Source organism: Ceratotherium simum, chromosome 22 (genome assembly GCF_057802395.1).
Source record: "Ceratotherium simum simum isolate JZ-2026a chromosome 22, ASM5780239v1, whole genome shotgun sequence".
Lineage (NCBI taxonomy): Eukaryota > Metazoa > Chordata > Mammalia > Perissodactyla > Rhinocerotidae > Ceratotherium > Ceratotherium simum.
This window is the reverse complement of record NC_141921.1, coordinates 24643825-24670326: the sequence shown is the minus strand read 5'-3', so window position 1 is coordinate 24670326 and position 26502 is coordinate 24643825. Positions and strand designations below refer to the sequence as shown.

The following is a 26502-nucleotide window of genomic DNA, read 5'->3' as shown; positions in this document are numbered from 1 at the left end:
GTCACAATCCTTGCCATGAGGGGTTGTGAGCGTGCTTAGGGACTCACGGGTACGTGTGCATGTATCCTGTACTCCTGACACACACACACGTCTGCAAACGAGACAACGGTTCTCCATCTACAGAGCTTGGGAACAAGCTGGGTGGAATGTACGTCCTTTCCCTCCTAGCTGGAACACGGGGTTGGCTGAAGAGTGGGTCAGACACAGTAACGGGCGGAAATGAAGGTGACTAAGCACGATGCTTTGCACTCTATTCTTCTAGCATGTAAATACAGCTCTCCAAAGGAGTAAACATTTGGCTGGCATTCTAAGGATGAGTAAACAACGGAGATGAACCCCCTGGGTTTCCCAGCTGTGCCGATTGCTTGGGGCTCTTTTGGCCATTGTAAGAAAATGAAGACATTGTCACAGAAATAGAGAGGCCTCGTGTTGGAGTCTGAATCCAGATTTCGTGTGACAGATGCACACACAAACGAATATTTCACTGGAGTGAACCACGTGGAATCATACGAAGGACACCAACACCACGCCAGAGCAGAAAGAGCAGGGGGAAGCCGAGGGCTTTGGAGGGAGACAGAGCTGGGTCAAAAGCCCATCTACCAGCTGAAGGGTCTGGGCCAAGGTTGCTCAGCACAGCCTATGTGAGAGTTTCCCCATCTCTGAGATGTGAATGATGGTATCTCCCTCACAGGTGGCATTTCGTCCTGGAAGTGAGGAACAATTGGGCTAGCACGTGCAGAGCACACAGCACGGTGCCTGCACATAGCAGGTGTCCTCTTGCCCTGCTCATCTCACTCCCAGGCAGACTTGTGGGTTTTATAAAAGATGTCAGTGCTGGGTCTCAGCAAGGGCACATTCTCTGGACTCCTGAATTGGCTGTTCCCTTGGGCTCAGCGTATGGCAAGCTGAACAATTCTGAATTTCCCAGAGTTTTGAGTTCTCCTTCTGCCTGTTAGGGAGTAATCAGAGTCAGCAGCCTAATACGTCTGTTAACCTCAGATGCTTTTTTTTTTTAATTGAGGTAGCACTGATTTATAACACTGTATACATTTCAGGTGTATATCATTATATTTCACCTTCTGTATAGACTACATGGTATTCTCCACCAAAGGTCTAGTTTCCATCTGTCAGCATACACATGTGCCTCTTTACCCCTTTCGCCCTCTCCCCACCCCCTTCCCCTCTGGTAACTACCAATCTGTTCTCCATATCTATGTGTTTGTTTATCTTCCACAAATGAGTGAAATCATATGACATTTATCTTTCTCTGTCTGACTTATTTTGCTTAGCACAATACCCTCAAGGTCCATGCACTTTGTCGCAAATGGTAAGATTTCATCTTTTTTATGGCTGAGTAGTATTCCATTGTATATATACACCACATCTTCTTTATCCATTCATCTGTTGATGGGCACTTAGGTTGTTTCCAGGTCTTGGTTATTGTGACTAATGCTGCAATGAACATAGGAATGCATATACCTTTTTGAATTAGTGTTTTTGTGTTCTTGGGATAAATACCTGGAAGTGGAGTAGCTGCATCATATGGTAGGAATGTAAATTGGTACAGCCACTACGGAAAGCAACACGGAGATACTCTTACAAGCAGAGACCGAGGAGTGCCCTCCGGAGGAGGGTCTCGGTTCAGTTTCATTCAATTCACGTAAACATTTCCTGAGTTCCTTATGTACTAGGCGTAGAGCCAGAAGCTGGGAAACTGCAGGAAGCAAGGCAGACACGTCTCTCCAAGAGCTTAGAGCCTGTCGTGGACGCAGATGATGAAAACGCAAGTTCTGTAGAGGCGGTCAAGTCTGGGGTTGGGAAGGTCCAGGATCCTGTGGGGGCCCACAGGAGGGAAGCCCAACCAGACCCAGAGCTGGAGGGGTGGGGGATTGGGAAGGCTCACTAGAAGAAGTGAGTTCAGAGGGATGAAGAGCTGGTTACACAAGGGGAAGGGTGGAGATGCTACAGGGAGAGGAAGGTGCCGGAGAGAAGAAAATGGTCCCGAAGTGCAAAGCTCTAGAGGACAAAGGAAGCCTGGGAAGTTCTAGGAACTGAAAGAAGCTCCGTGTAGCCAGAACTTAGTGTTTAGAGGGCTCAGAATGAGGCTGAGAAAGGTAAGCAAGGGCTCTAGGGCCATGCTAGCTATTTTACAATTTGGGGCTCTATGCTAAGGATCAATATAGACAAGAAACAAGACAGAACTTCAATAAACAAGAAGTCTTTAAATGGTTCTAAGGAAGAAGTGACCTGGTCTTACCTCAGCGACCTCTTGTTGATGCTCTGCCTGGAACACCCATCATCCTGGCTAATTCCTGTTCATCACTGAAGGCTGGCTTAAGTCTCAACTCTAGGACACCAGCTTAACCCTTGGGCTGGCCTCTGGATGTTCCCCCACCTCTCTCTGCTCTATCCCAGCATCAGCCATGGTGTACTGAGAGATCCCTTTAGGCTATCTCTACCAATAGACTATAAACCTCTTGAAGGTAGGCAACAGCAGAGTGGCTTGTTCCACCGTTTTCCTAGCACCCAGAGTAAGTGCAAGTATAAAATAAGCTTTTGTTAAATATTTGTTGAACTGTATCGACTTCTAGGCAAAGACACACATAGAAAGGCATAGAGAAACATACACCCTTATATCACAGATGCCCAGAGACAGAAAAAATCCTGAATATAGGCGGTTAGTCCCTTAGTGATCATGAGGGGCTGCCTTTTTTTCTCTCTTGATGCCAGAGTGGCTTCTGGCTCCTGCAACGGCCAACTCTGGACCAGGCTTGGCGGAAACAGCTCTGCAGGATGAACAAGGACACTGCTCCGATCCCTCCTCTCCTCAGGAACAGTACTGTGGGGAGAAGGGGACAACTCTGGCCTCACCCTGACTGTCTGGAGAGCTCTGCCTTACCCAAGAAACTCCAGGCCATCCTTATCCCGGCCAGGCCAGGCCTATTAATGGCAAAAGTGACAGCGCTTAGGTACATGTGCTGGGACTATAAGTGACTTTTCTTTCAAATTTTCTTTTTTAATACAAGTAATATACTTTACATGTAATAAATGTTTATTGCTTAGAATTAGAAAAAAGTGAAAAGATGAAAAATAGACACAACTAGTATTAACATCTTGGGGTATATCTTTTCAGACTATTTTCTATGCACATATTCTTGTTTATTTTTTACAAACTGAATATAATCTTTTAACAAACTTCCTTTTTTTTACATAACAATGTATTGCAACTACCTCTATAGGTCTTCAAATGTTCTTTCCATTATTCTTTTTAGTGGCTGCATAGTATTTCATTATACGGCTGTACCACATGTTTATTTAACATTTCGTTATTGATGGACATTTGAATAGTTACTAATAAGCTGTTTTAGGAGACATCCTTGTCGCTAAATCTTGATGGACAGTTTTAATTATTTTCTTCAGATAAATTCCAAAAAGTGGAATTGCTGGGTCCAAAGGCATGTACATCTTTAATGCTTTTGGTTCACATCGTGGAATCACCCTCTGGAAAGTGTGAACCATTTCACATAATGTCAGCATCAGAGAAGAGTATTCATGTCTCCACACCGTCCCCTACACTGTTACTATTTCTTTGCTGACTTGAAAAGGGAAATGGTATTTCATTACTGGTTGAATGTGTATTTCTTTAATTATTAGCAGGGTCAATGTCATTTCATGTCTATTCCCTCTATAATGAAGAATTAGTTTATAGTTTTGTTCATTTTACAGGCCTGTAAACCAGGCATATTTTTCTTAAATGCATCAAGTTGGAAATTCCTAGTTGATTATATGTGTTGCAAATATTTTTGTCCATTTACTATTTAAACCATTTTTGGCTTTGTTTTTACAAAAATCCATTCAAATTTTATTTAATCAAATCTAACAGTCTCTGTTTTTATGCTCTTAGTGTTTTATGCTCTTAGTGTCTTATGTTTCTGCTCTTAGTGTTATTCTGTAAAGTATGTCCCCACTGAGGTTAGATTTTCGTGTTCTTCTAGTACTAGAATTTATGTCATTAAACGTATGAGGTATGATTTGCTTTTTTCTTTTTTTCCAAATATTTAAGCCCACTGTTTTAAAACCATTTATTAAATAATCCATCCTCTCTTCAATGCATTGGAAATGACATTTTAATTACATAGTCCAGACTGTCTCTCTGTCATACACATACACACACGAGTGTACCTATGCATGTATGTACACACAAACTCACACACACTCACACATACACACAGAAATCTATTTCCGGACCTTAATTCTCCCCCACTGATTTACCACAGTGTTAAAATTATTTTAGCCCATAGCTATATTTTAATATCTGGAAGGGTTATTCTTCCTGTTAAATTTTTTTTTTTACCTTTTCTACATGTTAATTCTTCTAGATCAGAAGTTCTTATTTAAGGGCATGCATCAGAATTACTAGTGAAGTGTCCTAAAAACAACATAGATGCCTGGATTCCACCTCCAATGTAAAAAAATCCAAATCTCGAGGGTGGAGCCGAAGCGTCAGTATTTGCCAAAGTGTAGAGGGGTTAAGAGCCCTGGCTCTAGATGGACTTCGGAGTAAACTTCTGAGGGTAGCGGCCAAATCAACCTGGTTACTGCTTATTCCCAGCCCCAGGGTCTGCCACGTAGGTGCCATTCAATCAATTGTTTGTTGAATGAAAGAGTATAGTAATTAATGTTTATTTGTAACCAGCACTCTTACTTTGAACTTGGACTCCCAAAGATCATGTATGTTAGGGAAGTTGAGGCAACAGTCCAGCTGATGAGGAATATGAAAACACGTAGTCTGAGGAACAGTTGAGTTATGTGAGAAGAGGGTCGTTGCGCCCAATATCTGAAGGGTAGATGTGAGGAAGAGGGAGCAGATGTATCCTATGTTCTTCCAGAACACAGTACAAGGAAAAAAGCTTCAGGGACACATTATAGGCTGTTATGAGGGGTCAGATCTATCAAAAATGATAGTAGGTGTCCATTTGTTGAATGGGTTGGCCATCTCCCCACCACTGAGGGTGTTTAGACAGAGGTGTGTCACCATCTTGTGGGGAGCAATTAGAGAAGATTCCTGCATTAAATAGGATTTGAGAGCTGGGAATCTCTAAGATCTCTTCTAGCTTAGAGATTTCAGAGTCTTAAAAATATTTATTGAATGAGTTCTGTGACTCAAGGAAATGGGAAAGTACTGGGAGTTTTCTTGTTGGTGAGAAAAATTCAGAATAAGTCTAGAGGTCACCAAATAGGGAGATCCCCATTGAGGTCACCCTGACCTGGCAACTTAGGGCCCTGACCATGTCACATCCCAATACCTGCTATGGGTCTAAACACTCACCCTTGCCGTGTGATGTTTCGATGATCCAGGTGCAGTTCAAGTTGTTGGGGTAGAAGTCAGGGAACCCTGGTGACAAGATGGTCCCACTGGAACCTTGAATGAAGCCACCACAGAGTGCTACAGAAGGAGTGAAGAGGGCAGTGAAAGACTGAGTGGCCCAGTGAGCTCCCCCCACAATCCTCCTGGAAGCCCATCCCCTGTCTTCTCTCAGACTCCCGATGCTCACTGACAGGAGGGAGAGTTCAGGGCCCCTTCCAGCTCATGGTTTTTCACGGCAGGAAAGGAATCCTCTACTTTAGCGCACCCTTATGGTGTGTCTTACCTTCACAGCTGGGCAGGGCCCGGCTCCACTGGAAGTTGGGCTCACACTCTAGGGGCTCCCCGTCACTTAATGTGTAGCCCGAGTCACAGCTGAAGGTCACCAGAGCGCCCACGTAGAAGTCATTCCCATGACGCTGCCCGTTTACAGGGATCCCTGGATCCAGACAGTGGTCTGACTGCAGTGTTATAGCTGGAAAAGAGAGCCCAACGTCACCATAAAGGGACTCACAAAGAGAGAGAGGAGGGCACCCTGATTTATAGAAGGCTGAAGTTGCCCATTACCCACTCATCAAATGTGGCTATCAATATCCGCTGAGAGGGTATTTGAAGACCTATGTGTCAGAGAAAACAAGTTGGCTCAATCACTCACTTGTTCGTTCATTCATTCATTCATTCATCATAAGTTGAGTGTCCACTACAGCTTAGACACCATGCTAAGGGTTAGGGATGCAAGCATGAGCAAGAAAATGACCCTGTCCTCATGGTGCTCTCAACCACAACTTTCTATTTTGGTCTACAAAGAATTGACGTGACATCTTCTTTAAATCGAGGCACCAGCAATGAATGCAGATGATGAGAGAAGGTGAGAGCGAGCAGGAGATGCCATCTCACTTCAACTTCAGGATCTGTCTCCAGAGTGCCCAGCACAGTGGTACCCAACCATCTGCATGCAGAAGAAGCCTTGCGGTGTGCACACGAGGACCCAGTGTACAGGTCACCAGCTTTCATTGTTCCTAAAGGTTCAGCTCTAAGCTCCCGTGAGCTCTGAGGGATGCTGAGGGCAAGGGAGCACCTCCCGAGGAGCACAGCCTAACTGAGAAAGACATGGGGACGGGCCCGAGCTGGGGCCTACTGTGGAGCACCGTCCTGCATCCTTTCACCTACCAGGCCAACCCTGTCACCTGCCTCCCTGTCAAGACTCACTCTCATAGCGCAGCTGGAATCCGATGTCCGAGTGGCTCTTGTCGGTAGAGAAGAGGAGGTAGAGGTAGTTGCTGGTGCTGATGAGGAACTGGGGGACTTGGGTCCCATGGTAAACCCCGATCAAGGGCGCTGAGTACGTCCGTCCATCTCGCACCTCCAGAGTATCATAGTTGACCTCGGTTTTAAATCTGCCAAAGACGGGAATGCAGACTTCTTGAGAAACCCAAGGCTTACTAATTTGCAAATGACAGAAGGCCCCTCTTGACCCAGGGCTTCAGGACAACCAGATTTGGCAGGCTGGGATATTTTAATACGATTTGCACACATTCACTAGTGATGGGGAAGGACCTTCTCTACTGTTATGAACCCTCCTCCTCCTCCTCCTCCTGTGCCTAGACGCAGCTCTCTCAGTACTCTCTGTCCTTGGACCATGACCCATCTTAAGAGGCCAAATGACTGGCCTCATGGGGGTCAGAATGTTCTAGGCCAGGGATCAGCAAACTACAGCCCCAGGGCCAAATCTGGTCTACAGCCTGTTTTGTATGACCTAAGAGCTAAGAATGATTTTTACATTTATAAAGGGATATTTTATTTACCAAAAAAAAAAAAAAAAAAGCAAAGAATATGCACCAGATATCCACAGGTGGCTCACAAAACCCAAAATATTTACTATCCAGCCCTTCACAGAAAAGTCTGTGGATTGCTGTTCTAGGCCATGAATGCTTTGTCTAGGAGAAGTTTGTGTTCATATTTGGGTGGCTACCTTCCCCACCCAAGGGGCATAACATGGGGTGGGAGCTAGCAGTGGGGCATGAGCAGGATTTGGGTCAGAGGTCAGGAGGCCCAGCTTCCCATCCTGTAAATGTCAGGGTTATGCTCCTCAGATGTTAATGCCTGCTTTACCATCTGATGGTGTCGACCTGCCTACTCTCTTTCCTTGGGGGTGAGGAGATAGAAGGGCTCTGACATACCAAGTGATACCTCAAGATTCTCCTCACATAGTCCCCTAAACAGCACAAACCCCACTACTAAGGTGGAACCAAGGCCAAGGGCAAAGCCAGTGCGGTCTGTCCCCACCCAGGGCAGTGTGCTCCAGTGTCCTGTGACCTTGCTGCCATTTCAGCATTGGTGCTGGTCCCCCGCCCACACCACTCGGCAGAGATCACCCCTCACCCCTACCCCCCGGCTGTGGTTACAGCACCTGTCGAAGGTGATTTTGATGGGGTAGCCCGGCTGGGCTTCAATCACCCAGGCACAGCTCAGGGCATCCTTGTAGAAGCCAGGCCAGCCCGGAGAGAGGATGGTGCCACTGGGCGAAGTCAGATGACCACCGCAGGGAGCTGGGGGGATAGAAGGGAGAGAAGCAGCTTTCTTGGGGGGACAAATGAATGAATAAACAAAAAACCTCTCTATAAAATGTGTCTGCTCACAAGTATTGTTTTTGTTTTTATGGAAAATCATATAAGCTCTATAAATGGTGAGTTCTATCTATTGGGACCTATATGGATGTGACCAGTTACATGATTTGGAGTTTTATTAAAGGCCAGAGGGGAGAAATGAAAAGAATCCTTTAAACAAAGTCCTTTGCTATTCTAGAAGAGCTGAAGAACAGCCGATATGTGGGTCGCGCTGGTTTTTCCTTTGTTCCTCACTCAATTGCCAGGCCTGCGGCAGAGACACAGACCCAGCCCACCTCCTCACATCCAGCCCTGGTGCCCTGGCGCTGGAGTGTGGGCAGAGCCTCAGCCTCAAAGACCCCGCACTCCCCGCTCCCCTGGGAGCTCCATAAGGGCAGGGACCATATTATTTGTCTACACAACTCGGAATCCCCAGCAGTTAGCCTAGTGCTTGGCACACAGATGTCCCTCAGTGATTACTGCTCAAATGAATAAATGAATGGATGGAAGGACGAATGAATGCAGTCTACGGCAGGTACCTCCACAAGACACTGGGTGGTCTGGGCCCACCTCCTGGCTGGCTCTGATCTTGCCAAGCCTGTTATCTCAGTCCTTACTCTTTGCCCATTCTTCCCATCCCTTAGCTTCCCATTCTCACCACAACCTTCCCACTCCTGCCTCTTCCTGCAACCAGACCCCTGGCCCCTGTGGTGGTCATTAGAGCTAATCCAGTGCTCCTCCTTCAGGGCACACGGTTGGATTTCAATGCCCATCCCTTTTGAAGTTATGCAAGACCATGTGACCGCCTTGACCGATAAAATAGAGCAGAACTGATGCATGTCACGTCTGTGTGGAGACTTTTAAGTACCAGTGCAAGATTTGCAAAGTCTCCTGCCTCAATGACTGTGGAGGCAAGTGTCAACACGGAGGTCCCATCAGCCTGGGCCTTTAAGTGACTCTGAGGAGCAGAGTCCCTGATGACTCGTATTAAACATGTAGCTTGAGTAGTCCGTGTGAGATATAAACTCCTGTTTCTAAGCCACTGAGATTTGGGGTTGTGTGTTAATACTGTCTAACCAAGGCCACCCTGACTGACACACCTCCCTCCCCAGTCATGAAGATGAGGACGCTGATAACAACCACCACCAGTGCTGCTGTGGCCGTCACCACCACTGCCACAGACTGCGAGCCCACTCATGTCAGGCGTTTAGCTTCACAGAGATGGGCATGTTCACTCTTCCCAAGACACAAACCCTGGGAACGTGGTGCTGTTATTTTCTCCATTGTACAGTTAAGAAAGCTGAGGCTTATGGAGTTAAGTAACTAGCCCTGGGATAGCAAGTAGTAGAGCCTGGATTCCGACCCAGGAAGCAGGATAAGTCCAGAGATCTTAAGCTAAGCAGCCTCCCAGGTTTAAAGGAACCCTTGCTTCCTTTGGACTCCCTTACGATGGAGCTACCAGATGCCAAAAGTGCCCTGACAGGGTGGGGAGGGGGATAAAGAACTACATAGCACATCTATCTGCAAATTTTTGTAAATTTCTCTAGGTAATCAGTTTCATAAAATATAGCCAAATGTACCACACCTTTCCTCTCTCAATTCTATAAATTTCTTCAAAATACCTAAATTTATTGTCAAGCATTCTTAACAGAAAGTTATATTAAGGAGTTTAATTAACAAAGAAGATAACAAAAATAAGAATAGGAATAATGATGATGATACTGGAAATTCATACTGACGACTTACGGCTCTAACTGCTTTGTATGTATTCTCACATTTAAAGGCACACAACAGGAAACCATCAACAAAACGAAAAGACAACCTAACAATTGGAGAAGATATTTGCAAACCATACATCTGATAAGGGGTTAATCTCAAAAATATATAAAGAACTCATGCATCTCAACAAGATAAAAACTAACAACCCAATTGAAAAATGGGCAAAAGACCTGAACAGATATTTCACCAAAGAAAATATACAGATGGCCAACAGGCACATGAAAAGATGTTCAGCATCATTAATTATCAGGGAAATGCAAATCAAAACTACAGAATGGCTATAATTAACAAGATAGGAAACAAGTGTTGGAGAGGGTGTGGAGAGAAGGGAATTCTCATTCACTGCTGGTGGGAGTGCAAACTGGTGCAGCCACTATGGAAAACAGTATGGAGATTCCTCAAAAAATTAAGGATAGAACTACCATACGATCCAGCTAGTCCACTGCTGGGTATTTATCCAAAGAACACGAAAACACCAATGCGTAAAGATACATCCACCTCTCTGTTCGTTGCAGCGTTATTCACAATAGCCAAGATGTGGAAGCAACCTAAGTGCCCATCAAGGGAAGAATGGAGAAAGAAGATGTGGTATATATACACAATGGAATACTACTCATGAAATCCAGCCATTTGTGACAACATGGATGGACATTGAGGGTATTATGCAAAGTGAAGTAAGTCAGAGGGAGAAGGTCAAATACCGTATATGATCACACTCATTAAGTAGTAGATAATGACAACAACAAACAAACACATAGAGACAGAGATTGGTTTGGTGGTTACCAGAGGGGAAGGGGGGAGGGAGGAGGGCGAAAGGGATAATTAGGTACATGTGTGAGGTGATGGATTGTAATTAGTATTTGGATGGTGAACATGAGAACATGATGTAATCCATGCAGAAATAGATGTATAATGATGTACACCCGAAATTTATACACTGTTATAAACCAATGTTACCAAAATGAACGAAAAAAATAATAATAATAATAAAGGCACGCAACATTTATGAAGTTATTATCCCCATTTTACAGAGGAGAAAACTAAGGCTAAATAGGCTAAGAGACTACATCAAGAACTAATGAAGTTAGAGCTGAGTTTTAACCTCAAGACTTCTCCAAATCCCCCTGCAGCACGTGACTGTACTAGAACCACGGCTGACAGTAATGAGCTACAGGTATTGTGAGCTTAGTCCAAGTCAGGGCTTACCACAGATGATCCTTGTGACAACTGCAACACTAAAAGGCAGATTCTATTATTATCCTCATTTTATAGGTGGAGATTATTACCCCATTTTCAGTAAGGAGAAACCAAGTCATTCCATAGCGCCTACATCAAACATTGAGAAAGTAAATTGCATACGGGTTTTGTCACTTCCTGGGTAACCCCGGTTTTCAAAACCCATCCATGCATCTCAGTTAAACTAATGCTTTCCTCTATTTCTCCATGGACCTGTGAGACCTGGGAGGTGGGGAGGGGCGTCACTGCTGCATCCCTGGGGCCCCCTGCAGGTACTGACCCTCAGCAGAGGTAGGGACTCTCCCTTGGCTGCAACTGAGCACAGGCCCAGCCTCTTTGGTTGCTGGACTGTGATCTCTGGCTTCCTGGAAAGGAAGCGAGGAGATCACAGTCACTTGCCTGCCTTGGCTGCTCTCCATTCAGTGCACGTATATCAACAAAACCCTATCTAAAATCTCCAGAGAGGGAAACCCAAATCCTGCCTTTGGTGGTCACCATTTTGTTTTCTTTCTCTGCTGTATTGTTTTATTACCTTGGCTAGTTCATCTCTCCTCCTGCTCATGTGATGGTCAAATGATCTCTCTATTCATTCCATCCTTCACTCTCTCTCTAGCTCATCTTCATATTGCAGGGTGGCAGTTGCCAGGCAGGGAGAAGGAGGGGAGGATTCCTAAATGCCATGTCTCTTTAACTTTGAAAGGATGCTCAACCTCACTTACAAAGAAAATGTATATTCAAACTACAGTGAGAAATTATTTCTCATCCATCAGATAGGCAAAACTCAAAGTTTCATGACGTGAGGCTGAGGGAAACCAGGAATTCTAACACCCTGCTCGTGGAAATGCAAAATGGCACAATCTCTACGAAGGGAAATTTGGTAAGGTCCAGCTAAAATCATATGCATTTACTCTCGGACCCAGCAATACTTCTAGAACTCTATGCCAAAGATATATGCAAAAATAGGAAAAGACATATATATATATATGTACAAGGCTATCCAAGGCAGCACTATTTGCAATAGCAAAGAATGGAAATAGCCCAAATGTTCAGCAATGGGGGGCTGACTGAATGAACTGGGGTAATCAACAAAATGGACTATTTATGCAGCTGTAAAAAAAGAATGAGGAATATTCTATATAGTGTCACGGAGTGGTCCCCAGAATATATTATTGAGTGAATAAAAGCAAGGCGGAGAGGTAAAAATACAGGTATAGTATGATTCCATTCATCTAAGAAAGGGGTGAGAGACACACACACTTATTTACCATATTAATAATCAATGAAAGGGTGAACTCAAGATTACCTATGGAAACAGGGAGGGAACAAGGTAGAGAGGATAGGGATAGACGCTAGACCTTCTCGGATTACACTTTCTTTTAGAGGTTTAACTTTGGAACTATGTAAATATTTTACATAATTAAAAAGAAAGGTTTAAATTTGATAAGCAATTTCTCAAAACTCAAAAGCAGAGTGAAATAAATGAATACAATACTGGATCAGTTGGTGGCCTAATCATGCATGAAGAAACTAGTTAAAGAGATTTTAAAACAGTAATTTGCTAGCCCATCCCTAGTAGGACACAGGGATGAGAAGAATTGAAAGAAAAAAAACTTAACTATTTTCAGTAATCACATTGCTGTTGGCAGTACTGGTAATTACAATTCTGAGACTCTTAGGTATGAATTATGAAATTGGAAATTATGTTGGTGTTGTTGGGAACTGTGATTTTCAGCAAGAGTGAAAGGAGATATAGATATGACATCAAGGAACGTAGGGAAAAAAGAAAAAGTGTTCTTACATTTGAAATGAAATGAACTCATGATGCATTTTATCTTTAAAAAACTATTATTTAGCTCTGCTCATTCGAAGACTCAGAAACAAGGACCTACTCAACCATAATAAGCAACCCCAGTGCCCAGATTCTAAATATCATTTTTCACTAAAAAGGAACCAGAGCTCGTTGGAGAAACAGCTGATTCTAGGTCTGGAACAGAAAATGTACAAGATGAGGTTGGGCCAATTTCAAAAGGCTACCACTGGCTAATGGGACCATCGGGGGGTTGATTAGAGTAATAACTGTTATGGATTTAAATACATAAAATATGTTTAAATCCATTGGATTGTAATGATATTTAAAAATGTTCAACTTTAGAAGATGTTAGGGAATCAAGTAATTAATATGAAAACTGGTAAATAAAGGAAAATAATTAAGTATTTCTCCTGCCTTTTCTGTATGAACTATACCTCAGGGTAACCAAATAGCTGATGAGAAGTTTCCTTTAAATAATCCAGCTTATAAAAGAAGAACAAATGATAGCATGGTACCATTTTGCAATCCCTAGGCCATGATCATCGATGGCTCCTAATGTCCCCCAACAGAGAGACAAGCAGGCATTATGTGCCTCTGATGGAGGCACACAGCCCTATCTATAAATATTCTGCCCCAAAGCCCCAAATACGATTAAGTTTCTAGATCTTACTGCCAATTAAAGGAAATATAAGATAGAGAGGATCCTGTTAAACAACCTCCCAGGGATGTAATTGCCAAAATTCAGGATGCAGGAGACTTTCCAGGATAAATAACCTAGCTTCTTCAACAAAAACACTGCAAGGGGTAGGGGCAGACACCTGTAGATTAAAAAAGACTTGAGACATATCAGCCAACTGCAATGTATGAACCTAACTAAGATTCTGATTAAAAAAAAAACACTACAAAAGAAAGTACTAGGTAATCATGGAAATTTGATTGTATTAAGTAATTATTTTTATTTTTTAAGATAGTATTGTGGTTATCTTTTAAAGAGTTCTTTTTATCTGTACGAGATACACACTAAAATGTCATCAATGAAATATTTTGCCTGAAATTTGCTTCACAATAATCCCAGAGAGGAGTGGAGGTGGGGGAACGGGTCGGGGTATAAATGAAACAAAATGGGTCATGAGTTCATGATTGCTGAAGCTGGGTGATGCGTACATGGGGGTTCATTACACCGTTGTCTCTGTTTGAAATTTTCCATTAAAAAATGTTACGATGAAGAGAAGGAAACACAAACACACACACACACACACACACACACACACACAGAAAAGAAAGAAAAAGAGGGGAGGATCCTGCCTTGAATAGAGAGACAAGTTCAGCAATAAGACAAAAGAGAGACCCTGTGCTGAACCCTGTGCCTGGTACACAGTAGGTGCTTAAGAAATATTTTGTTGAAGGAATGAAATACTGGTAGGAAGGTAGAGATGCTGGGTGTTATGACTGGATTGTTTCCCTCCAAATCTGTAGGTTGAAGTCAACCCCAATATGACTGTGTTTGGAGAAATGGCCTTTAAGGAGGTCATTAAGGTTAAATAAGGTCATAAGGGTGGGGCCCTAATCCAGTAGGACTAGTGTCCTTTAAAGAAGAGGAAGAGACACCAGGAGTGCACGTGCACAAGAAAACGGCTATGTGAGGACACAGCAAGAAGGCGGCCACCTGCACACCAAGAAGAGAGGCTTCAGGAGAAACCAAACCTGCTGGCACCTTGATCTTGGACGGCCAACATTCAGAACTGTGAGAAGACAAATTTCCGTTGTTTAAGCCCCCCAGTCCGTGGCACTTTGTTATGGCAGCCTGAGATGACTAATACTCTGGGCTTCTGATGAGGGGCTGGTGTCCCCTGTGAGGGATGACCCATCATCTCTCCTGACCTCTGATGCTCAAGTTGTGCAGGGCAAGGAGCAATGGGAATGGTGATGGACAGAAGAAGAGAAAGAACTAGTACTCACTGAGCCCTCGCAAGGTGCCAGACACTAATTTACACGTGCATTTTCTTTTCCTGTATGTTCATCTTCACAACAAACTATAAGGTGGCTACTGCTATTAGCCTCATTTCATAGTTGAGGAAACAGGTACAGAGAGGTCAGGCAACTGGTCCAGAAACACACAGCTAGGAAGAGGCAGAGCCAGGATTTGAATCCAGGCGGTCTGGCTCCAGAGCCTGTGTTTCTAACCACTGTGGGGGGATGCAAGAATGCCTACCCTGACTACTGCCCTCAAAGGGGTTTTAGCTGACCAAGCATCCAGTGTGAATGACCAGGAGGAGCGAAAGCCTTTCCCTCTGGCCTTCTACTCCACCATTTTGTGGTAGAATGAAAGGAGAATAAACTTTGGAGTCAGACAGACCTCATTTGGTGACTAAAAATGATGGTTCTGGAATCAGAATACTTGGATTTGAATCCTGACTCTCCGATTCACTTAGCTGTGTGATCTTGGGCAAGTTACTTAACTACTCTGTGCTTCAGTTTCCTCACCTGTGAAGTGAGGGCAGTAACAGAACCTACCTCACAGGGTTGTCCTGAGGATTCAATAGGACAATGTACGTAAAGCACTGGCCTAGTATTGAGCACTTGGTACGTGCTCAAAGATTACTAGCTGGGTGATCTCAGGCAAGTCAATTCACCCTGCTGGTCTGCAGATTTCTCATGCATTGAGATAATAATACACTTCTCACACGAGTGAGCAGAAGATTAAGTGAGATAATGTTAGAAACTCAATAAGTACCCTTACTTCTTCCCTGTAAGCCTAAAAGAGCTACAACCATCACTAGATTCCTCTTATTGGAGTGGGGAGAACTGACTTTCTTTTTTTTTTTTACAGGACTTTAAAATTTTCTGATTATGAAAGTAACACATTTGCAATACACACCAAAGAAAAAACTGTGGACGTGTTTACACCAAACTGTTAAACTACTTTCCTCTGGATACTGGGATTGGGAAATGAGGATTTCCACTTTGAACTTTATTGCACTTGTGTAGTGTTTAACTTTTTTACAACAACCAAGTACTACTTTAAAAATAAAAATACATCCTCACTGTAGATCATTTATCTCCTTTCTTCCCTCCATGTATTTCTTGTAAGTAGTGTATTTTTTTAAACCCAGTTTGAGATTCTTTGTCCTTTAGGAGGAAGTTTAATGACCTTTATTGTCATAACTGACATGTTTGTTTTACTGCTGTCATTTTGTTTTATGCTGTCAGTTTCCGATGCTTCCATGCAGTGTCCTGTCTTGTCTTTTGCAATGGGCAATATGTTTCCTTTTGTTTCAATTTTCTACTGGGATATGGAAAGTAGAAAACCTGCTTTTCAGCCTATTTGTGGATGCTTCAAAGTCTTCTGTAAACATGTTTGAAAATCATATTCTTTCTAGTGATATAATTCAATAAAAATACAGTAACAGTGTAGCCATGAGCTGAAGTTTGAACTCTGGCTCCATTACTTACAAGCTGGGAGGACCACGGGCAAGAGACTTAACCTCTCTGTGCCCCAGTGGGGACAATAACTACTCCCACTTTCCAGGCTGGTGCATGGCTGAGATACTTGTAAAACATTTATCATAGAGGGGTACGATTACTGGGTTCTTCTTTAAAAGAGACAAGGAATTGATGAATGTGGGGAAGAGAGAACCAGTTACTCCTGTGTAGATGCCTTCACTACCTGGAAGTCTTTCTTAGGAAATCTCTGATTTTAAACATATGGATCCCTTATGTCCTCTGTTCTCTAGACTAGATGCCAGCAAACTACAGCTGGGGGCCAAATCTGGCATCCATTTATGTATTGTCTAATGCTGTTTTCACATAAAGATAGCAGAGTTGAGTAGAGATCTCACTGCCCACAAAGCCAAAAATATTTCCTATCTGGCCCTTTAAGAAAAAGTTTGCCAACTTCTGTGTTACATCAGCCAGATGATCATCCTTCTTTCTAAATTTAGGAGAAGAAGTCATTTTCTCCCTTGTCCCCTTACAGCCTCTCAAAAGCTAAGTGGCTCTTGGCATATATTAAAAGACTTTTTAAAAGACCATTAGCTTCTGCATTTACTTGTCCACAAGGTGGGGATACTTAATCAAAAACAAAACTAGAAAAAATGGAAAAGACAAAGATGCTGATTACAAAGCAGAGTTCTCCCAAGGTTCGACACACAGGGAGAGAAACGGGCCACGGAGTAGCCAGATTCCCGGGAGCTTCCTTACTCTGCCTGCTCTACTGTTTTAAGTCTGGGATTGACCATCCTATGTGGCATCTGCCTCTCATTCTGCCCCTCTGATATCCTGTTCCCCAGATTCCCGAGAACCGGGTTAGCATCAACCCATCACTCTGAGAAAACCAAGCAGGCTCTCTGCTGTGCCAAGTCAGGGTCTCTCCAACAGGCTGCCCCCTTATTTCTGGGTGCCTATGGTCCCCCAACTTCAGCACTTTTCTCTCCAGGGACAAAATGAATAAGACAGTTTTAATTTCAAAATTGGGACTTTGCCTATGAAATAGTGAGCCGTGTTAAGGTCCCTTAGCAAAGGTTGAATTCTCTCGTGCGTTCAGACACGGTCTTGAGTGTTTCACTGCAGCGGCAGAACTGTGGTCCAGAAGCACCTGATTCAGGAGGGTGGCCAGTGGAGAGAAGAGGAAGATGCTGCAGCTACCAAGTCCTGATGCTTCTTCAGGGGGGTCACCTCCATTGGGACTGAGCCACCACAGGCTCAGGGGCACTGGGGGCCTGGACTTCTGCCCTGGAAATGCCCACAATCTTGGTGGGGAGATAGGACCAAGGCCCGGGGAACCGGTAAAGGAAAATGTAATCGTGGTGAGACCAAGTGTCCAAAAAAGTGGTCTGGTGGTGGTCCCTGGGGAACAAAAGGAATTAGGAGAAGGGAGAGATCAGCTGAACTAGACATAGCAGGGCAGATGTTCTGGAGGAGATGGACCAACACGAGGAAAACCAAGGAAACCAGAGGAGATCGACGAGCACAAGAGAGAATGAGGGGCCAGCCTGAAGCGCAGGTGAATGACCACCGACTGACAATCCTCCAACCCTGGGCTCTGCATGGCTGCTTTGCAGGATCATCTGCCTCACCCACAAACAACTCCATCAGACATGCATGACTAGGCCCCTGCAGCTGACCAGGGAGTTACCTAATTTGTCAGTTCCCTATCTTCACCCTCCCAGAGATGGGGTGAAGCTATGAGATTCTTGTTGATTCTGACTCCAAGGTTTATGTGATTTCCCAAAGTGCTCACTCTGCTGAGGAAAAATGGCAGATGAGGTTGTGTGGACCTCATTGTGCGACTCCGGAGGACAGAAAGAAGTCTGTTCGCATCATGGTTGGGGCAGGCACCTGGAAGGATGGAAATGTACCAGCCGATCCCCCAAAGTGGAGCGCTACTCATCCAATTGCTCCGAGGAAGAAATGGTTAAAATCAGGTTAAAATAATGTTCACAGCCAACACTTACTGAGTGCTGCCTCTCTCCCAGGCACTGCTCCAAGAGCGGTGCGTGCTCACGACAACCCTGTGAGGAGGTTCCCTTTATTGACCGCACTTTACAGATGGGGCAACTGAGGCACAGCTGATAAGTTTCAGGGTGGAGACAAAAGGCAGCCTGGTGAAAGTCAGGGCTCTGGAGGCCATTAGGGAGGCTCTAACCTAGTTAAAAGGTCATTCTTTCATTCATTCATTCTGTGATTCGTCAACCAGTATTGACTGAGCATCTACCAAGTGTCAAACAATATGCCAGTTGTGGGGATACAAGGCCAACAAAGATACCCTAACCCCATGGAGCTTACAAACTAGTGAGAGCACAGCTAACACTTCTGAGTCCTTACTTTATGCCAGGAACTTCCCTTTACATGTGCATCTTATTATTACCACTTCCCCCTTTTTCTGCTGGAAAAAACAGAGGCTCGGAGGGAAAAGGAGACTTGCTAGGATTCCAGCCCAGGACCCTCGGACTCGAAAGCCCACCTTGACCTCAGACCCTCTGCTACACGCATTGTGCTCTCGGTGGTCTCTCCTCTCCCCTCCACGCACCTGTCAGCTGTGGGGCCCTGCTCACTCTAAGGCATGCTCCCTCTTTGCGCTCCTGTCCTTCCCACTTGCTGGCCAGGGTGCTCAGATCTGGGTTTGGGGACTGGGTACGTAGAGATGTCTCTTAGGCATCCATCCTCTGTGCATCATGTAAGACGAGAGGAAGAAGCTTTCTGGCCCCCGGAAGGAGAGAATCAAAGCCCCTGCCCCCTTGGACACTGTCACTGCCTCCGAGGGGCCTGTGGGTACTCACTATTCACCCATTATTCACAAATATTTTTTGAGGGCCTATTCTGTGCCAGGCATTGTGCTTGGCACACAAATGTGACATGATTCCTGCCCTCAAGAAGCTTAATCTGTGTTTTAAAGCCTGCAGTTTGTTGGAACAGATGGCTGGTCTCTGAAATTGAGTCAAAACCTACTCTGTGTGGCATGGCAGGATTGAGGGGATACCATAATAACTCTTGTGCTTGATTCAAGCTGTGTTTCTTCTGGCTGGTTTGCCCTTAGTCTCCTGAAGATTGACCGTAAGGATTTCAAGGCAGTGGTTTAACAGCGGCACGAAGGCCAAGCCTCGGAGATGTCTCAGGCAATTGGGAAAATTAGCACATGGGGAAGGAGAGTGGCAGGCAGCTTGAAAGATTTGAAAGCTCACAGCACTGCCAACACTGCTTCGGGCTGATGGAGCTCCCCCGGGCGGGAGCTGGAGGCAGGAATCCTAATGGCTGTGATACCGAGAGAGTTCCCAGTTGAATGAAGAGGTGTTTTTGATGCCTGACAGTCTAGAACAGTATTTCTCCAGTTTAATCTCTGGCTATAATACAAACTTCTATGCAAAGTGGTCCTATAAAGCCCCGCCATTCCAGCGTGGGTGAGAAGGTGGCCCTTGGTCCTCAGAGAAGATGAAGGATGATACAGAAATGGACCACGGTGGTTCAGGTCACTCGGTCCCCCTCCTCAGCCTCCCTGGCTGATAGCCACGACTGCCAGCCCAGCAGGCACGTACCTTCACACCGCAGCACAGCGCTGTTCCAGACCACGCTGCCCTCCTTCAGGATGCAGGTGATGGTCTCTGAGCCCTGAGTCCCAAGGAAGCCTTCGTCACAGAGGAAGGAGATGGAGCTTCCCAGCTGGAGGCTGTCACCAAACCGTTTGCCATTTACTGGAACGCCGGGATCTGGGCACTCATTGTGTCGGAAGGCTGTGTGGATGGGGGTCAAGGACATAATTAGATACAGCTGGTATGAGATGGACCCCCAAAGAAAACAAGCTTCATCCTGATGGTCCACCCTAGACCTCCAGCTCTTCCCCAGGAACCTGCCATGCTGGAAGGAAAGCCTGACAGCCTAGAACCAGGGACCCATGTGCCACATTGGGCATAAAGCAGGCACTTGTTAAACTTGATCTGCTTTCCTGAACCCCTAATCCAACTTCGTTGTAATGAACACTGAGAGATCAGGCAGTGTGCCGTTTCTCACGTTAGCTCGTTTACATCATATAATGATTCCATGAAGTAGATATTATTACCCCAGTTTACAAAGGGGGAAACTGAGGTTTACATGGCTAAGGAACAGATCTGTCTCCTCAAAGTCAAATCCATTCCATGTTTCCCTAATTTCAGACACTTATGGGATCGTTCACGTTGCAGGTGAGCTGGACTCTAACTCCTGTGACACTAATAGACATGGAGCATCATAAAGTAGGTTCCCTGCAATGAACCCTGTCTGAAGCCGTTTCCTTCATTTCCTTCCCTCGTCAGGCTGCCTCTGACTCTCGTAGGCAATTGATAATGCAGTCAGGGAGGAGAAGAGTCAGAACACTTGCAGGTTTCGTGGAGCGCTGCCTCTTGTTAGTTACACGGTTCTGGGCAACTTATGTAATCTTGCTGAGCCTCTGTTTCCTGACCTATAAAATGGAGATCACATCTCATTTGCAGGGTCGTTCTGGGACAGAAATAAAATGAAAGTTGACATGAATATGAAAGTGGAGAGTGTGTGGTACAGCACCCCACAGATGCTAAGTACTCCTTAAGGACGCGCTCCCTTCCTTCTTCCCTTTCCCTCTCCATCTCCATCAAACACATTCCCAGCCTTCCCCCGTCAGGGGTACCACAGTTCTTGCCCTCACGTCTCTGAAACCACACCCTATTTGCACCCCTGCTGTTTTAAGGATGTGTCTTTCCAGTGGAGACCAGCCTCCATGGCCGCCGGGGCACGTGCCACTTTAAAGAGCTCAATTTACAAGCCTCTGAAATTCCCTAGTGATGGAAACACTTGCACAACAGAAACAAAAGCGACCCTGGAGGCTGTGGGATGTTGCTGGAGGCAAAAGGCCTGCAGACCTGGTGATCCCTCCTACCGAAGGTGAGCTGTGGGAGCCTCTGACGTGGAGGCGATGATGACATCCCCTTGCAGAGCCTCGACAGAGTCCCCAACACCCTTCCCTCTGAAATGCAAAGCCTCGGTCAGCACACACTTCAGTCTCCCAACCTTTCCTCATCAGGAACTATGACCATGAGGTTGCCCCGACATTTGGAAACACAGGGGGATGGAGGGGGAAGAAAAGTGGTGCCTGGGACCCAGCGGTCCAGGCATTTGTTGATTCAAAACTCTATCAGTCACACACACACACACACACACACACACACACGTTCATACACACACATACATGTATGCACACCAAAGGGATATGGAGCTATTTCCAACATCTGGGAGCAAAAGCTCTAAGTCCAGGATTTAAGTACTGCCCAGTTCTGCCTGTGTACCTTTTCAAACCTCAGTTTCCAGGTGTGTGAAAGGGACAGATCTTAGCTTAGAAGTTTTTTTGTGGGGTTGGCAGTAATGACTGCAGAGTGCTCACAGTGGGTGCTCAGTAAACAGTAGCTACTGTCATCATTGTTCAAAATGCTCCACATGGAAGAGGATTAGGATTACTCTAAGGAGCTCCAGGGGTGGAAATGGGATCACTGATCCTTGTTACAGGGACACAGACTTCCCATCATCGTGCGGGGAAGCACTGAGTGCTCTCCAGCTATGAGAGCTGTCTGGGGTGGTGGGCTCCCTGACACTGGGCAGATCGAAGCTCAGCTGGATGATCATCGTTGGGATGTGACCGAGGAGCTTAACGTCCTGCAGGGGAGACTACGCTAGTCCTCAAACACTTGTCCATGGACTATTGTTTCACTAGCTGCATCAGAATCACCACAGAAGCCTGTAAAAAATGTAGATTCCAGGGCCCCGTCCCCTCAGAGACTTTGATTCAGCAGGCTTAGGGTGGGGCCGAGATTTTAAAAAATTATTTCTACTTATCCATCCAACTATCTGTAGAAATGCATAGAAAAATATCTGATGTCTGTAATAGTGTTCACCAAATGTTGGCAAGAATCATTTCTGGGTGGGGGGATTTTGGGTGGTAGTTAGCATTTCTTCTTTGACCTGCTCCCCGTTTTTTGAGTGTTTATGTATCGTATGTGTGTCATTTTTACAATGGTGGAGAAACCTTGGAGAGAAATGCTAGGTAAGAGCTCAATCCTCAGGTCAGGTCCGCCGCCTTCTGCCTCTTCGTCCCGAGGACTCAGCACTGGCTTCTTTCCTAGTAAGTCCTAGTAAGTGAGGGCTTACCAGGATTTGGTTTTCCTAGGAGGCTACGAGTATCTGTTTTTTCCTCAAGTCCCCTGTTGGTGTCCACACCTATTTTGAAGCTGCAGAGTTCTGCTCTGCCTCCTCCTGCCCATAGATGAGGGGAACAGGAGTGCCCTGGAAGAGGCATGCCCTGAGAAGGTTGATTGTTTCTAGCAAGTTTGGCATCCTGAAGAAGGTGCTGACTGGAACATCAGGGAAGGGCCTTAGCTTGGGTGGTCTCTTGGAATCTGGGGTCCCCAGTGGCCCACCATTTGGACCTATTGTCTTCAGCTCCACTGGACCCCAGGGGCAGGTGGGACAAGGAAACAAGACTTCCACGCCAAGGGTGGGGTGGTGGCTGAGAGGAGATCAGTTCTGTCAAAAAGCACTAGGGACCAGCTTTATGTGTGCGTTTGTGTGCATGCGGAAGAGCTTGAACTGGGGACTTGCATTTCACACGCAGCCTCTGGAAAGGATCTGGTTAATTGCTCAGGCAAACTCAGCTTCACCCCATTTGATTAGTTGCCATTGGCCAAGTTCACCGGGTCTGTAGCTTATTAGGACCAGATTAGCACTTCTCGCTACCTTTGGCGGCTTGCTATTTCCAGTCTCCAAGCTTCTGCCCCCATCCCCACCCTCACTGTAACCCCAGGAGACACAGAATTGAAAATAATCATAGCCGAGCTTCAGGTTGCTTCTAGAGAGGGGGTCCAGGATTGAAACTGGAGGTGACAACTTTTGGCCTGTGGCCCTGAGAGGGGCGATGAGGAAATGCCCCAAGAGTTGATAAGCTGAGGCTTATCAGAGCCAAACAGAAACAGTACTCCAGACCTTTGTTTCTGATCTGATGATGGGAATGGGAACCGGGCAAAGCAAAGTGTGAGCAGCCCCAGCAGGAATACCTGCACTCAACAGTAGGTAGGCGTTCAAGGACTTGAGGGAGCAGATCAGAGAAAGATTAGTAACTAGTGAGAGGATGACAGAGGCTTCCTCTCCCTTGGGTTCTTCCTGGTTCTAGCTGGGCCTTCTAGGAGGGGGAGGGTGGGAGGGAGAAATGAGGTCCCAGGCTCCTTTTCATTACATGTCACATCTATAGGAAATAAATGCTCAAAAGAGAGTGACTCCACAGAAAAGCGCACCCTGCCCAGGAGCCAGCACTTTATGCTTTTTCTGGTCACACTGGAGCCCCATGCCTGGCTACTGCAGCCCTGCAATGCCCTTGGAACTGGCCCACCCACATCAACACTCCTCCCTGGGAGCACCTTTGACCGTCCTTAGACACTGACGCTCAGACGGATGGTCAGCTGGGGACAGAGGGAGGACTCACTGGTAAAGGTGATGTTGAAGCCTCTCTTCCCCGTGGAATGGTCAGTCTGGAACTCGAGACGGGCCACGTGGCCACTGCTTGTGATGGAGGAGGGGAGCTGGTTTCCTGAGAAGGTGCCCAGGACTGGGGCCTCGGCGGTGGCCCCATCTTTGATGACGAGGAAGTCAAACTGAGGCTCCACATCGATGTCGTTGAAGGCCAGGTGGATGCGGCTCTCAGGCCGGGCCAGGATGAGCCAGACACAGTGGAGGTGGTTGCCATAGTCCTCTGGGTAGTTGGGCGACAGGACAACCCCAGAGGGGCTGGTGAAGTTGAAGAAGCAGGAAACTGCAAGAGAAGAGCAGTGGAGGTCAGTCAGTGTCCCCATCATTCTGCCTGGGCCACTGAGGGTTGGCAGGGGGAGTGTTTCCTTAGTCTAAAGAGCAATAGAAAGAAAGGGTGACCCAAGGGTTGGGCTGGACTGGCCTGGACTGGCTGGGCTCTGAGCTTTAGGTGGGAGACGTGCTAGGTTCCACGCTGAGCATGGCGTTGAAAAGGGTCCCTCTGGCAAACTGCAGACATGGCAGAGTTGGTCTTCTCTTGGCTCCCTCTCCCCTTTTCAGTGTGCCCACCCCAGGCAGTGTCTGCACGCTCGCAGTCCCTTGTGCTGGGGCAAAACCATCATTCAAGCTAAAGTGCAATCACAGTGCCTGGCTCCTCACAGCTGGTGGTGATCCCCCAAGTGGCATCCAGGGTGGAGATAGTCCAAGTCCATTTCTCTTCTTCGAAAATTTTTGGTGGGAAAATGATAGGTCTGCCTTGGGGATTATAGCAACCTCAGAGGTACAAAGCTATGCTAAGGAGGTGCCGAGTAAGCACCATCTTTCAGAGACCCAAGCTTTAGAAGAAACTCAGGGAGAGAGGTGACCGGTGCCTCATCTCGATGCCCCACCCACTTCCTCTTATCTCTCCTCCTTTACCCTAAGGATCCACTCTTCCAAAGACCCTTATTGTAAACCCTTTCAATGCCAGTGACTAAACAGACCCTGGACCAAAGGTGAGCCAAAGGAAAGTTCTATAAATGGAAAAACAAACGAACAAACACTAAACCAAAATTAAAAAGGAAAACAATAGAATGAAAAGAAAATAATTGCAACAAATAAGCCCAAGGGCAAATATCAATACTGAATTAAACCTTTTATCATTGTATAAGAACATCACCAAGATGGGCAAAGAGGATGCTCAGAGGATTCATGTGAGAGAAAATAGAATTAATACGAAAACACAGCCCATATTTCACTAGGAAAAACATAAAGAAAAAATATACAACCCAATGTTGTTGAGGCTTCATGGAAACTCATATGTATTTATTGCCTGTTGCAGAGTAAAGTTGATATAATCCTCTTGGAAGGGAGTATATGAATTCTTATCAACAGCCACAAAACTGTTCAAATATTCTGACTCAGTTATCTCTAGGAATTAATTCAAAAGAAAAAGAGCCACATGGACACAGATGTTTACAGTGACATAATTTTATTACAGAGAAAAAATGTGAACAACCTATACGTCAGCCCAATAATGTGGGGTAAATGATAGCCTTAATGTAATGCAGTTTGAATGCAAACATTAAAACTGATAAATATGACCCTGTAGAAGGAAGAATGTTAAATATTATTTTAAGTAAAACAGTAGATCATAAAATTATATGTATACTTTTGATTATAGCTATTAATTATTTATAAATATGGATAAAGAAAGGTCATGAGCCCCCAAATTAAAATTCTATTGGAGTATAGGTTTGTGGGTGATATTTTTTCAAAATGAAAACAATATTTAATTTTTCTGACTGCAAAAATGATACAGGCTCATTATAAACATTTTTTAATATTTAAAAGTATAAGGAAGGTCAAAACTAATATGGAAAAACATTTAAATCCCTTTATAACATTTATATTGATGTTTGGTATTAATAATATTGAAACTTGGTAGGTAGAATATTTGTATTAATTATAATGAAGCTAAGGTGAAAAATAATAATAAAATCATGTTTGCAAAAGAAAAAAAACACAAAACAAGGCAATTGGTGACTCCTTATATTGAGTTTCTCCTTCCTCTCCCTGACTTCACACATCTTTCCCTTTTGTGCATTTGGTTTGTCTTTCCAACCTGTTACTCAAAACCCTTCCACCAAATTCAGCAAAGTGAACTTGGTCCCTAGGACACATTCAGTCTTATCCCTGTAATCTCTGTATTTTGTAAGTATAGGAAGAGTTTGAGCCAAGAGCAGATAAGAGCATAAAAAAGCTTTTAAGCAACACAAGATACAGTTAATAGCAATTAATATCATATATTATTGGGGGTTTATTGAGTGCAGGCACTGTTCTACGCACTTTCATTAATTACTCAATTTAACTGTCACAATAACATGACGAGGTAGGTAGTGTTATTAATCCCATTTAAAGATGAAGACACTGAGGCACAGAGAGCTTAAGTAACTTGCCAGGGTCACGTGGCCAGTAAATGGTAGCAGCAAATTCAAATCCATGCAAATCAATGCTAATTCAAACCCATCTGACTCCAGGGGCCAAGCTCTTAGCCACCCCTCAACACCATCTCCCAGTATGAGAACAGTACTGCCCACTGGGCCTAAGTCTAACAGTGGAGTCCTTGGGAGTGTTCTTAGAATCTGCTGAAGATACACCTGTCGATCCCAACCATTACATCAGCACTGAATTGGGGGGCTCTAGGCTGGACA

At 45.1% G+C, this 26502-nt stretch overlaps 1 protein-coding gene across 2 annotated transcripts in view; it reads right to left on the bottom strand.

The window, feature by feature from the left end:
- CSMD2 (CUB and Sushi multiple domains 2) overlaps positions 1–26502 on the bottom strand; it is a 604641-nt gene that overhangs the window by 206159 nt on the left and 371980 nt on the right. For both annotated transcript variants that reach the window (XM_087446344.1, XM_087446345.1), the window contains exons 14-19: positions 23769–24095; positions 19828–20022; positions 7776–7914; positions 6575–6762; positions 5652–5840; positions 5330–5446 (exon numbers count right to left, since the gene is read on the bottom strand). In XM_087446344.1, the coding sequence (XP_087302470.1) occupies positions 5330–5446; positions 5652–5840; positions 6575–6762; positions 7776–7914; positions 19828–20022; positions 23769–24095 (1155 nt within the window). The remainder of the gene's footprint in view (positions 1–5329; positions 5447–5651; positions 5841–6574; positions 6763–7775; positions 7915–19827; positions 20023–23768; positions 24096–26502) is intronic.